Genomic DNA, 14,959 nt, shown 5'->3' with positions numbered 1-14,959 from the left:
GCCCCCATGGCTGGGTTATGAACTAGCAAAAATAATAGCGTATAGTAAAAGAATAAATAGTGGTACGTAGCATCATTACACCTTTTGATTAACACCATGGACTGCAATCAGAATACCTGGTGGTATTTTCATCCTGCTCTCAGGAAATGGCATTAACTAAGTTTGTGATATAAACTCACCCAGATTTATCTTTCCTAAAGTAACATAAAGACAAGTAATGTCAGAAATCACAGAATAAAAGGGCTGACTGGACCGGTTACATATAACAAGCACAGTCATTTGCAGAACTGGAAATTGAACAACTGTTTACATTGGGAAAGCTTCTACATATATCGACACATTCAAATTGACTGATTGTACTTTAATGCTGTGATGTGGAAAACACTAATACAATAACAGCATTTGGTCATGCTGCTATCACTGATGCCTCAAACACATTTGACAGCTTCTAAATTAAGCTTACCAACATTATTTTATTTATTTTTTTATTAGTCCTTTATTTATGCAGGTAAAAATCTTATTGAGATTAAAAATCTCCTTTCCAAGAGAGACCTGGCAGTATTATTGTGAGTTATGACCCACATGCTGAGTGGTGCACTGCATCAAAAGTAAATCCTGTTACATCATGAAAAGAACAAAAACAAAAGAGGACAATTCAACAAAGTACGAAAAACACTTTTATTATCAGCAGGGTGTATAAAACCGTTCATTGTGAAAGGTAATTCCAGTTTAGGTTAAGTTTATGTACTGAAATGAAGGATGAGCATATTTTACACCTGTCATTATGAGACACCATCAAATCACTCCAGCAGAGAGACCTCATGGAAGTATGCTCCCAGCAGCTTGACTCCCTGAATGTAGTTTGATCTGAAAATGGAGAAATAAAGCTATGACAACGGTTTATAATTAAAAAACTCACTTTACCTGTCATTAAGTTCAGCACAGAAATAATCTGGAGATGATGAACATGATCCTCTTCTTTTACTGCAATATTTCATCCGTTTTATCAATAGTTCCTACTTGTTCCACATTTCAAAAGAAGGGAAACGGTGTGAGCTGTGACCAACCTGTTGATCTTTTCATTCTGAGAGTGAGCTCCATCATCAGAGGACCCTACAGGAAGCAGCATGACATTACGGCCTGTGGCCTCCTGGAAGGTCAGGGTGACCGGGATGCTGCCGCCCTCGCGAGTCAGATCAGGCTCGACCCCGAAGACTACAGCACAACGAGGAGGAGAAAACAATGCAAAAAGCAATAACAATTTTAATAATAATAATAACAAAAATAATGATGATACTAATATTTTTGTTGTCACATCAAAACTGGGTGTAATCCCATCAGTGAAAATACGTGAAAAACGTCCACAAAAATATGCATATAACAGAAAAGCTTATAAAGATATTTCATTGGTCTAGGGGGAGGGGCCACTGGCCCGAGGACTTTGCTGTATAGCTGATGTTAACGTGTTCTAAGTTTTAGTGTTATAACAGCAGTTAGAGTTATCAGGTGTTGATTCACCATTTTTGTGTTAGTGTGTAACATCAATGCTGCTGTGTGTTCTGTGTTTGGTGTGGCTAACGGAGCACCGTGAGTTAGATGGCTGTGCCCGTTTACCACCTCTCACTGCTGCGGTGTGTGAATGAGCGTTCGTAATAAAAGGCTGTCCTCCCTGTAGCTTAGCATTTCGGCTAAGGCAGGAATAGCAGGTCTCTGTCTCCTCCTTGTCTGAGCTCGCCACAATATGTACAAGGCTTTTGGATAATAAATTTGCTTGTCTTTGTTTTTAATGTCCTGAAACATCTGCCCGAGGACAGGAGCTGAAACATGACAAAATATTTGATTTCTCTTAAAGAAAAAGTATCAACATGTAAACTGTAATAAAGTCAGTTGTATTATAGCAGGAGAAAGTGTTTTACACTTTTGTGATACAATAAACACAGAACTGATTTCGACTTTGTATCAAGATAACAGAAATGGGTGAGATTGAGTGAACTCCCTCTCTGATCTAACAGCTTTTATCATTAAGTCCTTGTACCTGTCTTCATGGCCTTTCTCCCTGCCATGTAGTGTGGGTGGTTAAAGTCTGAGACCCAGGCCTTTGCCCCATGGCCCATGTTCACTTTCAGTTTATTGGGGGTTCCCAGTTCAGCAAACTTATTCTGCAGATGATCGACGACCTTGAAGAGGGGAAGATAACTTGTTGGAGCTTTTATGCAAAAACAACTTGGTGCTCACTATGTGTGCAAAGGGTTCAACTGTATTAGGTGAGGCAAAAGAAACTGACTTCCTTGGTTGGTTTTTCTAATTTTATGCAGGTATATTCTAATTCCTGTGTATTTTATGACCTGTGACATTGGTTTTCTGTCTAAATAAAGTTACCTTCATTCACATTAAATCACTCCAGTTTTCTTTACGTCATAATATAATATATTCATAATATTTCTCATTTTCATACATTGCAATTTCTTTTACACACTTCTTAAAAAAACAATGCATGGCTGAGCAAATCATCTGAGCAACTAACTACCAATAAGTGGCAGAGATACAGAGCAACCTCTGCTACATTGTTTAGGTGAGTGCTATATGCCATTATTGTGACCTATCACAGTGTTTACCTGCTTCTCCACAACTTTGGGGTCCATGTCAGGCACAAGGCGGATGGAAAACTTGCCGATGACCTTGCGAGGAATAACCGTCTTGGCTCCTGCTTCAGAGAAAGCCCCCTCAATACCATGAAGGGAAAGAGAAGGATATCTCCAACGGTGCATGAGGATTTGCTCCTACGGTGGAAGAAATAAAGAAAAATTGGTTCAAAAAGTGTGAATGACCCCAAATCATACAGCACATTTCCACCAATGAGTGATGTGAACAACATAAATAATTTCTTTGCCTTTGTGTCATGCAGCAGCCGGCAAACCCCCACATCTTTACAGTACTCATCCAAGTCAAAGTCGATCTTCTCGTACAGCTTTTGCTCCTCTGCTGTCAGAGGCGCCACACTGTCATAGATCCCAGGAACCAAAATCTTACCCCTTTTGTCAACCAGGGAGCCTGTGCAGGAAGTCACAAACACATGATTAAAACTCTAAACTGCTGTAAAATAAGGTGTGTGAGACTAAAAATCACAATTATCAGCTTCACTTGCCCATAAGTGCGATGAGGTCGGTCATGGCCTCATGAACAGAGCCACCAAACACCCCTGAGTGCAAGTCCTTTCCACCACACTCCACCTTGAGGTTGGAACGTAAAACATTATTTTAAAATACACAGCTTGTGTCTCTCCCCATCAACAATAATCCAACAGGACTTCACCTCAATGAAGAAATAGCAGATTCCTCTCAGGCCGTAGGTGATGCAGGGTTTGTTCTTGCCCAGCCAGTAGTTGTCAGAGATGCAGACGTAGTCCACGTCTTTAAAGAAAGTGTCCTTTCTAGAAAACACAAGATCATCCAGACCTTCAGATCCAGATTCTTCCATCCCCTCGAAGCAGAATTTGATGTTGATGGGAAGGTCCTGCAACAAGAAGAGAGATACATAAGAAAGAAAGAAAAAATCAGCAGACTAAAATTTGGTCACTGGTTCAAGTTTAAATTCAGGCTCATTGTGAATCTGTTTTTCTCATTTTCTAAAGATAAAACAGTTGATTAATCTCATATTTTTAATTTGGACTCCCTGCACATGCTGACTGTTGATCTTTTATCTCCAGCCTTTGCTACGCGTGAACTTTCCTTTATCGCTTTAAAGTACAGTACAATTCAGGAAAAAGCAAAGACGATGTGCTTCAGTTTAAACTGTTAGGTTTATATTGTTGATTGTCATTTATGCTTAGAAATATTTAACCATATATGCTTAGAGGTGTATAATCAATTGTGTAGTGATAGGATGTGTGATCCTTAGGAGTCTGCAAAGTGTTCTGAGTGTTCTGGCATTCACACCCACATCCTGGGAGCATGGGAGAGGTCTACCTTCTTTTATTGATTTGTGGTAGGATAAACGTAGCTATGTCAGTTTTAGTCTAAGTGCCTTTTGTTTAGATGAACTGCTGGACTTCCAGACCAGCAGGTTTAGGGAAGTCTTTATGGGGTCACACTCTGACCCCACACACACACACGCTTACACAACGCACAGGCAAGGTACTCTTTGTGTGTATGTAGACGTCATATGTTAATGCACCTATGTATATTCATGTAACCTCAATAAAAGAGCAGTGTTACGGGGGAGCGGACGAGAGCAACTGGGATCAAGCGTTTGTCCAGTTCTCTCCCGTGCACGAGAAACATAAAGAACTTTGCCTACTCGTGTCTTGCTTTGCTGTGTAATTAAATTGTCCTTAACGTTCCAGCGAATAGGTTTATGCTACAAACCTATCATAAACATTAAGTGATTCCTGCCTAAGACAATCCTACCCCGGGACCTTTGACCAAGACATTTACTGCTGACAGCTCTGAAGCAATCAACAAGTGATCTGCAAATCAGTGGTGTACTTTAACACAGAGATAATCCATTTCTAAGAATGACGATTAATCAGTTTGGAAATGCAGCCGTGTACAGCTGCTCCATGTTGCAAGGCTTTGTTTTTATCAACTTATTTCTAATTATGCACATTATTAAATCAAATACAACCTACATAACCCAAAAATACACTTACTAATACTTATTATTACACAGGTTTTACATTTCTCACAATAAGTTTTAATAATAAAACTGAGCATGAGTCCAAACTAAGCATATAATTGATCTTATGTGTGATATAAATGACCCACATATCATTTTAGAATACAGTGCTATATAGTAGCTATTCTGCTTTATCATCACTGTACAAAAAAAAAACCAAAAAAAAAAATGATAATAGTAGCGGTGTACGTTTACAGATTCTGAAATAAACCATCACACCTCAATATACTCCTGTCAGTAATTTCAAGCGTTTCAAGTCACTGTTCAAACAGGGTTTTCTTTTTAAGAAACGCTAAAATATTATATCATCTTTCAACTATCTGAACTTGAAACACCTTTTGTTGGCAGTAACTGTACCTTTCCGATCTTCTGATACGCTTCAATACAGTTAAACCAGGCCAACACTGGACCCTTGTCATCAGTAGATCCTCGTCCATAGAGCTTACCTACAAAAAGAAAACATTATTTCAGTTTCAAGGTTCTAATGAGAAGATAGTGGAGTTGACAAATGACACTAAGGTTATGTTTATTACATAGTCAGCAGACGACAGTGCCCCATTTTAAATCATGACTAAGATTATGTGTAACAATATGAAACCCTTGTTCATGATTTTTTTTTTTAAAAAAAGGTCTGCAGCAAGTTTTTGTAAAATGTGACATAAGCAGCACTAACACAGCTGAGCAGGCAGGAATGAGACAGCGGGAAGAGGATGTGGCATTTTGTGTCAGCTGACTCAAAACGCACAAGATCACGCATGCTGAGTCCAACAAACCAGAACTTTAAGGAAGCAAAAAGCTCTTTAACACCCATCCATGTCTGTTTAAATCCAGATATATGTTGTAATAATACAACACACAGAAGAACTAAACTTGAGCCATTTTGCCTTTTCACAAGCCAAGTCTGTTCCAAAAGCTTCTAATAATAACTTTATGGGTTCAACTTGGCCTGAGAAGACTGGCGATAAGACTGCAGCTCTAACAAAAGATGAGCTAACTAGGCTGGACTTTGGAAACATGCTGCCAGCTGTTACTGCAAGGAGAAAGCTGATTAAAGCTTGAAGAACATTTAAATATAATTCAACCAATCTAAACACCAAAGAGAGAGATTGATGTTATTGATGTTGTCGCGAGATGACCCCTGTCCTTGCACCACCCCTGCCATACACCACGATGAGGCCTGTTGAGATCGCCTAAGATCAGGTGTGAATGTGGGTTGAAGCACCTGGGATCGGGTCTCAGGCCTGCACTGGAGGTGGCTGACAGCCGGTGTTGTAATCCACCACCTTTGTTCCAACGATGGTTTTTGAGCAGAGGCAAGGTGGCTTTGCGACTAATCTCCAGTCATTGTAATGACCAAGTGATTGTAATGACGTGAGCCAAGGTGAGCCCTCATGTCAGGTGATGACATGATCAACGCGTCTCAGGGCCATCTTGAAAGGGAATAACACCAACTAAGGGTTAAATACCTGGGACACACAACCATTTGTTTTTAGAAGGAGCCTCTTGGATGAGAGGTGAAATGTCTTTGCAAACTTAAAGAAGACCAACTGCCTTGTTTTTTTTCAAGCTCTCAAGACAATCCTGTGACTTGTTTTGTGTTACTCATCTTTGCATGTCAGACACATTCGTAGTCTACATAGTTTAGCTTGTTGATGGCACGCTTTCTCTTAGTTATAGTGCCATATAGCATTCTCATCTTACACTACCTACCTGTTGACTGGATTTGTTTTTGTTTTCTGTAATCTCTGTTCATTTAAGACCACTAAAACACTCTGTCCTCATTATTTTTTTGTTGTTTTCATAGTAATTGACCAGCTTTATTCATCTTAGAAAATTAGTTCGTCTTCTTCTTTTAGTTTTGCCATCTATCCTATCTACAGACAGTACGGTAGCTCATTTTTCAGTCATATTTGATATTATAACTTTGCTAAACCAAAAACTACCCGGTGTAGCTTACAAACAGCTGGATACAGTAGCCTTAAAGTTTTAATTTTCATCTATTTTTACAAGCCCAAAGCGCGTTCCAGCTGACTTCAGTTGCATAACTTTCCAGCTCAGAAGCAGCTCCAGGGTTCTTTTGTGCAGGACACAGGCCAAAAGTATTCTCCTCTTACCGTCTTTCTCCACCAGAGTGAAAGGCTCTGTGTCCCAGCCATCATCGATGTTTGCTGGCTGAACATCAAGGTGCCCGTAAATACACACCGTCTTCTTGGCTGGGTCTGATCCTAACTGCCCCAGGATGATAGGAGGCAGGGGGATCTCCTCTCCTGAGGGAAGCTGCATGAATAATGATTTATGGTGAAATTTAAGTAGAAAAGATAACGCAATATACAAATGATTAATGCATTAAGAAATGTAACCAGTGCAAGACCTTCTGCTTGCCAACGTCCACCAACTCCACAGTCCCTCCCAGCCTCTCGATGTCCTTGGCTGCCATCTCCATCATTTTTTTGATCTCCCCGCGCTTCTCAGGCCAAGCAGACACACTCTGGACACCCACCCACTCAGCGAGGCGCTGAGGACAATTATGAAAAAGGGATTTAAAGAAATTAAAATAGGTGTTTTAGGCACTTTCGTCATGCTCAAAAAAAGAGCCACAGCAAGTGATTCTTAGGACACCAGACCTTCTACAAAATTTGACTAAAGCAGCAGTTATAATATCTGGTTTTACAGTTGGCATCTACTATAGCGCCAGCTTAAGTGAATGAGTTACAATGCTGTCCAGTTTAAAGTTAGCTCAATAAACCATTAAATCAAATGACAACCATACAATGATTAAACAGCCAAGAGGTCTTACATTGAGTCCAGCATAACTATTATATTTTTCCTGAGTAATCTTACCTGCACATACAGGTCCTGGTGGTCGTCCACATACTTGAAAAGTTCTGTGAGATGAGACATTTTGTGCCAGCAATGGGATCTGAAGGTTAAACAAGCAGACTGGTGTGAGTCCACCTCTGGGTTTGTGCAATCTTATGAGAGGACAAAGACCACGCCTTCCTGCCAATCTGCTGACTGCTGCTGAATTTGCAGCTCCCATCCTGCACATTAGGTCATGAGACTTAAGCTTGTTTCACATCATAATTTCTCAGATCTACAGCTGCAGCTGATCAGGACTTTAACACCAGGTTTTCAGAACAAAACAGCAAGAAAATGTCAAGAAATGTGAGGCTCATAATGCAAAGTTACGCAACAACTGACGCAGTAAAGGATAATGCTCAGTTCTGTGCCTTCTGGTCCCTGCTTCTACACTTATCAGATAACCTAAAAGCCACATGCTGATGCAGTAAATTAATTAAGGTAGTTGAACTTTACTGTAAAATGCCTCACTCGCTGAGTAACTGCATTTAAAGTACTGTTTAAACTAAATGTACTTATCATAGAAAATATCATCTCATGTCTTAACACCTTAGAGTTGTGTGGCGACCAAACATAATCGATCTGCACAAAAGATAATATATTTTGTTTATTATTTATTAGTATTAAAACAACAGTTAGGTAGACTATGGTTGATAACATGTGTAGACGTGAAAAGATCACTTAATTGTGTGAAGAAAGCCATAAACAACAATTAAACCGTTTCGTACTGAGTGAGAAACTGAAAGAAGGCCATGAAAACTTCAGCACACACGGAGGTTACTTTCCGCAGGTGTGCACTGAAATTTGGACTCGCCCTTGTTGTTGCACGACCACTCCTCTAGACCATATATCTGAATATTTCCATGCAAAATAGGCACAGAGACTTTGATGTAATAGTTAATATAGTTCTTTTTTTTAAGCGGATATACCCTTTTTCGACTTGGTACTAGCGGGTTTTGTACAGCATGCTATGGAACACGAATAATGAGGTGGTAAAATGGTAAGTGAAGCGAAACTAAGTTGGCTAAGCTAAGCGGATGCTGGAAGGTAGGTAACGGGTCATTGCCGTTATATCTACCGTCTGGGTTAATGTGACCGAGAGCTGATCTAGCCAAATGCTTTGGTCATTTCTAAACTGCAAGGAGAAATATTAAAATCTACCTGTCTTGTCAAACAGACTTACTGTGTTTTTATTCCAGATCAGCTGATGTAAACATGTGACTCCGGGCCCTTCTCACCTGACAAAGACTTCCTGTATTTGCTTAACGACGGACAACTCTGTGAGGTCTGCAATAAAAAAAAAGAAAAAGAAGAAGCAAAACAACAAACGCTACTTGTTTTGTGGGGGGAAAAACCCAAAGCGATTCAACTCGTGGGGTAAAAACAACAACCCACCATATGAACTGCTTCAAAGCGCAAAGAATTATGGGTCATCGGAAGCTGCTTCGTCACCGGCGTCTCATCGGGAAAAAAAATAAATTTACTTCTCAATTGTTCTCCGGTTTGTTAAAAATGACAAAAAAAAATAATTGTTTTATTTTATCTGCCACCACCACATAGACATAGTTGCACATCTGTTTCTTTGCATTTTCAAGTTAACGAAAGAAAAATATTTAAGAAAGGACTCCAGTGTTAAGCAGTATGGCACATGGAAAAAAGCTTTCACTATTTTAAGTATAGTAGACTTTTAGTTCCTCTGGTTTGTATAAAGGACTTTACCTGCATATTCATACAAATATGTTTCTTACAAAATTATTGTTGCGGCTCTTCCAACCAACGGCCGCTGCAGGCTAAGCATGAGGACACAGATGACGCGCAACAATAAACACATGAGATAGACCTCTGTACTATTTGCTCCTTTAATTCCACTGTCCACTATACAAAATCAGTACATGGGATCAAAACATGATACAAATGCAGAGACTGCACAAACAAACGAATGCAACTTACAAACATTACACCAATTACTATGCCAAACTACAGCCTCTGGCTATGGCATAAATTAGTGCACTAAACTAAACTCAAGCTGCATTTAAAAAAAAAAAAAAAAAAAAAAAAAAAAAAAGCAGCATCTAAATGACTCAACATGCTCACCCTACCTACCCTTCTGCTCAACATCAGGTGCAGTGAACAGGTGAGTGCAACCACATTTATCACCTAACACCCATTAGTCACGCCCCACACCCGTGCACCAATACAATGTGTGCATTTTAACCAACCCTCTTAATCCAAAAAACTCATATGGCTCCTACAATGTTGTAAATGGATCAAGCTCACTGAAAACTTCTAATTTATAGGGGATTGGGATGTTAACAGCACATAGCTTTAGGTTAAAAGTATAAACATCCATCAGTAAATGACCTGATTATCAAGATGGGTGTATGTCAGGAAGCTCTGAAGATGACTTTTTAAAAAAAAAAAAAAAAAAAAAAAACCAAAAACAAATTAAGGCATGTTAATGACAAGCAGCCACATGTAAATGACAGGCCCAAAGAGGGGAAGCTTTTAAATTTGTTTTATGAAACCAACATCACTGGGGGAAAAGGGGAGGCTACAGTGATAAAAGCCAGATTCCTTTAGATTTGTGGGACCACTTGGATGTCAACAATGAATTATAAAGGGACTGCCAGGTATACATCTATAAAAGACAATTATTCAGAAGTACAAGTAATTTTAAAGTCTTAAACTGACAGCTGAAGCAGTGACCATAAGGCATTGTATCAAGTATTTATTTGGAGTGCAAGATGATTTTCCAGTAGTTTGATATATGGCTTTGCGGTCAGGCACAATGAGAATCTGAGGAATTGACAGTAAGTTGACAGCGACAGGCCAACACTGGTGCAGCGTCACATTTCACACAGTGAAATGTGATCAAATCACAAGTGCTAATCAACCAAGGTCACACCACCTTTACAGCGCTTCCTCCACACCCTGCTTTTTACAAGTTTTAGATGAAGACAAACTTTGGACAGAGTCTGATGGGTTTACCCATCAGTGGGGGGCTCAGACCCACTACTCCATGACTAAAAGAATCAGCTCAGGCATTTCTAGCACATCCCACTGGAATGAGGCCCCAGGACAGACCCAGGTTCCCTTTGAGTACATTATGCAGTACGATGGCAAACTACACTTGAAATTGCACCAAACTTATGGTAATTTTACCTAGACGCAATATTTCATGTGTTTGCTCAATGTTTCCATTGTATAGCATGCACCGCAGTATTTGATGATCACTGAATTGTTTCATGTTTTAGTGCTTGATAAGTTCAATAAACAACATTTCAATGTGTGGATCTGAAATGCCAAACCCTGAGGTCCACACTAGTTATACCTTGCAGTTCTTAATGATGACAAAAGATCCATCCATAGTGAATTAAAAGGCTTTATTTTCTTAGTTAAATCACAATGTTAGTTTCCAGATCAAATCCTTATTGAACCTGGAAGAAAATGAATCTTATTAGACCATTAAACAAGTTGCAAATTATCACCAAGATTTAGCGACTCACCCTCCCATCAAAGCACCGCTCATCACATCTCTTTTCTGCTGGCAGACAAACTTCTGCAGAGCACATGAAATAAATCTGGCAGGGAATGAACACCATGTGAGTAACACAAAGTTAATCTTTCAATATCCAAGGCAAACATTGACTTTAAAAACAGTTTTCTGCTTGAACCCAGACAACCTTAGTTTTTTGTTTTTAAACACATGTAAATTAGGAACTGTTCCAGCATTAACTTCTCCAACTCACCTCTTCATTTAGGTACTTGTTTGTCCTTTGATCCATGAACTGGAAGGCACTCACTATAAAGCGTTTTTCATGATTCACTCCAGGAACATTGCTGACTTTAAGTATGGACACATGTGGATCGTGAGGATTGGCACACCTGCAGACAAGCATAACTTGTAGTCAGAAGTTCAAGATAACCTTCAAGCTCTAAAAGGTTGATGGTTGAGCTTACCCTTCATAGATTAGCACCAGAGCATTTCTTGCAGAACGAGGATATGCAAGGCAGTAATTCACAAGAATTATTGCATCTGCGTTAGGAGAGCTGAGGCGCAATTCAAGATACACAGGGCGGCCGAGGAGCAGCCGCAAGGGCTGATGGTGATGGTCATAGAAACTTGAATAAGTCGCATCTGTTGGGATGAAACAGAAGGCATTTAGCCAGTCTTCACACCAGCAGAGTTTGTCAAGCCTGTTTACTGTAGTTTGTTGGAAAGAATTCAATGCCCAACCTTTGGCAATTCTCAACTCGACACCATATAAACTGTTAGAGATGACTGAAGAAGGCATACTGGAAGGTGGGGTCTTCACCATGTAGCCAACACTAGCCATTGACTGAGCAGTGCCCCATTTGTTATAGCGGCACTCAATCAGGAATCTACAAGAGATCAAATAAGCCATTAATACCACGTGCCAGTCTAGGACACAGCATACTGCTCACCATGTGCCCCTGCCCCTCAGTCTGTTAGATTTGTTTGCATATTAAAATCTAGCACAAGCCACTAACCTGAGTGGATCAGTTCTTGTAATGACACCATACTTTAGATTGAGAGCGTGAACAATACTCTGCACTTCAGCCAGGTATATTGTCACCTCACCAACATCCTGTCAACACAAGTTACATTGGATGATTTACTTACTGAGGTGCAGTTTACAAGAATACAAGCCAGCACGTTAAAAGCCAAGTGTCTGCTTAAGTCTCAAAACCTTGTTACCTTTTAGGAGAACCTCATACCAGTGACAGTTTAGATTAAAAGTTTATTCTGACAGATCAGCTGGCGCATGGAAGAGTTCAGACAGTCAACAAGCTTTAGACATGTCATACTAGAGACACCCTTCCAGTTTAAGCTGCATAAACCCCCGATCTGTCAGCAGTACTGCCCCCTGTACTGCTGCCTGCCATTTAGCAGCAAAATGTGTAGGCTGTTGCAGTAGCAAATCAGGGTGATAGCTGGTCATGACCGCTCATTAAAATTAGTCCTGCAGTAGCATATACCAACATCTCCAAGTCAAGCACCAAAGCATTCTTATTCCAGATTTGGACATATACCAGGTTGCGGCCAAAAAGTCAAAGCATTCCTACAAAGTTTGCCAAGTAACAGCTTTGGTGGAGGGGTAACTTACATAAGAATGGGTTCCACATTCTGTAACTTTGAACTTAAAGATGGCGACCTGGTTGTTAACAATGGCTGGTTTACACTCTGGATTTCCAGGAACAATCAGTCTGGTAGGATCCACAGGGATGGATGCAGAGTTGTACCGAATGGCAAATACAAAATGTTGATCCACTGTGCACTCTACAGGAAGGATAGAAAAAAGCCACTTAAGTTTCACGGATTAAAAATTCAACATTTATACCATCAGTCAAAAAACTAGCCTTACCTTCAAGTGGGTAGTAGCAGACAGACGCTAGCAAATCCACACAACAGCCCATGGCCCGACATTCTGGGATAGATATTCCATAATGACCACATCTCACCTGCTCTCCCACAGGGATGCTGCAATCTGAAAAAGGGAAAAACAATTAATTTCATCTGAATAATGTTAAAGCATCTTCTACAAACCACTCACGTTGTCTTAATGTTGGTGATGATTGAGGGAATGCTGGTTGGGGCAATCCTGGTTGTGGTACTGGAGGAACTGGTAACATAGCTGGTGGAACCAGTGCTTGTGGATCTCTGACCAGTTTAACACACATCAAGGGCCCACCACCTGAACGTGGCACCATTTCTGGATCAAACTTGTTGCAAGATGTGGTCGACACTCGTTTCTGGCCAAGTGTATCGGTGTACAACAGCTGTAGACTGAAGCCATCCGCCTATAATAAATTGTAAAATAAAGTTTAATGACTTCCTGTTAAGCAAAACAGTCAAGGGAGAAACTCTTAAGCAACTTACATGCCGCTCCACATTGCACCCATTGAAGGGTACAGTTAAGGTGTTCTTCAGCAGATCCACTTCATAACCACAGTTTTCTGGCGCACCAACAATAGGCAGCAGACTGTCCCCAGAGCCTGGAGAAAGTACATGCCAAAGTTTTATCAGACAGAGCAATTCAATCTATTACAAATCTAAAAATCTAATCCAAGTACATACCAAACACCTTGACCTCACTCAAAGGTCCTGTTGGCAGAGTAATTTGGAAGCCACTTTCACTGCAAACAACTTCTAGATCAGAAGCAGTTGGATTACAACTGCCTGGCCAGCTCCTTGGAGGCTCATCTTCAAATTTTACCTGGAACCCACGGTCCACACCACCACCACCATAGTGCGTGGGTCTAGAATCATCTATGGCCAAGTCATCATAGTCAACATCGGAGTCAAAGTTTTCACTGCTGGCAACACCTTCGGCTTCAAGGACCACATCTTCAAGAATTTTAGCTTCACCCTGGTCAAGGCCACTACTGTAATCTGGACAACAGAGGTCGTTGTTAGGTCACTGACAACAAGATAAAAAAAAAAAAAACCCTATTCATATGGGCAGGAAAAGCCAGAAGTGTAGCGTAATAAGCATGATGTTCATTCCTCTCAAATCTATATCGTAGGTTGTCACCATTAGCCGTCAGGCAACAAGCTGTTAGAAGCCACAAGTCGTAAGTGACCAATCCTGATAAATACACCTGCCCAACCGTCTCCCTGCTGTTTACCTGTAGGGTCATGTGGTTCGCCCCTCTCTCCGGGCTCATACAAACTGCGAAGCTGAGTTTCATTTATGCGCTCCCACCCCCGGACGGACACCGGCAGCAGAGTCCAAGTCAGGACTAGCAACAGCTCGAGCCTGCACCCAGCCATTCACGTGAAAGCTCTCATGCAGCTGCAGAAAGCCTCGCGCCCCGCTACAAGTACTGGCTCCAGCTTAATTGATTGCACCTGACTGCTGCTGATTTTTCACCTGCTGCCTCGTTACAGGCGGGAAGGAAACTCGCCTGTTTATTTATTTATTTTCAACCTTAATTATTATTCATTTAATTTACATTAATCTGGCCAATATTTTATTATATAGGGTATGGCAATTTCTTTTTAGATACTATGAAAAATCTTTAAATCACTTAAAGTTTCTCTGTGGTGGCCGTAGACCTTAGATGTAAACAAAAACGCAACAATTTATCTTTCTCGATTGATGTTTATTTTCGTTTTAATTTGGCGCAGGCATATTTAAGAAGTGGACTAGTGGGGCGTGCTGAGAAAGATCAAATGACCTCTGCACTAAAGCAGTCCAGAAAATTGGACTTACAAAATATTTTTAATTATGTAGCTTCTATTTATATATAAGGAAACGGGGATGAAAGTGGTTTCTTCCCCGCCTATGACAATATTTGTGTCTGAGCTTGTGGAAGAAAATTGCAAAGTCCAAACGCAAATGTTTGGTTAATATCTCAAAATCTCAACTTTCTTACTGAAACCTCAAATTTAAGATAATAA

General features: G+C 40.4%; 2 protein-coding genes across 3 annotated transcripts; both read right to left on the bottom strand.

Moving 5' to 3' along the window:
- Positions 1-664: 664 nt before the first annotated feature.
- Positions 665-8,964, bottom strand: cndp2 (carnosine dipeptidase 2). Of its 2 annotated transcripts, XM_087834681.1 has the most exons (13): positions 8,929-8,964; positions 8,717-8,820; positions 7,516-7,594; positions 7,046-7,189; positions 6,789-6,951; positions 5,032-5,120; positions 3,313-3,513; positions 3,146-3,230; positions 2,891-3,051; positions 2,616-2,780; positions 2,036-2,177; positions 1,068-1,215; positions 665-867 (listed from the first exon to the last, which is right to left on the bottom strand). In XM_087834681.1, exons 3-13 carry the CDS (start codon positions 7,573-7,575, stop codon positions 801-803), a joined length of 1,425 nt encoding a protein of 474 aa, XP_087690807.1. In that variant the 5' UTR covers positions 7,576-7,594; positions 8,717-8,820; positions 8,929-8,964; the 3' UTR covers positions 665-800. The 2 variants fall into 2 exon arrangements, with proteins under 2 accessions (XP_087690807.1, XP_087690808.1); XM_087834682.1 differs by having other exon boundaries at positions 8,772-8,953.
- A 1,997-nt stretch (positions 8,965-10,961) lies between these two features.
- On the bottom strand, positions 10,962-14,329 carry LOC102798607 (zona pellucida sperm-binding protein 4-like). The gene is made up of 12 exons (XM_087834827.1): positions 14,185-14,329; positions 13,634-13,948; positions 13,436-13,551; positions 13,110-13,356; positions 12,921-13,043; positions 12,663-12,835; positions 12,046-12,143; positions 11,771-11,916; positions 11,494-11,671; positions 11,283-11,418; positions 11,040-11,114; positions 10,962-10,970 (listed from the first exon to the last, which is right to left on the bottom strand). Exons 1-12 carry the CDS (start codon positions 14,327-14,329, stop codon positions 10,962-10,964), a joined length of 1,761 nt encoding a protein of 586 aa, XP_087690953.1.
- Positions 14,330-14,959: the final 630 nt, after the last annotated feature.

This window comes from Neolamprologus brichardi, chromosome 22 (assembly GCF_056152115.1).
Source record: "Neolamprologus brichardi isolate AB-2024 chromosome 22, ASM5615211v1, whole genome shotgun sequence".
Lineage (NCBI taxonomy): Eukaryota > Metazoa > Chordata > Actinopteri > Cichliformes > Cichlidae > Neolamprologus > Neolamprologus brichardi.
This window is presented reverse-complemented; position numbering and strand designations above follow the sequence as displayed.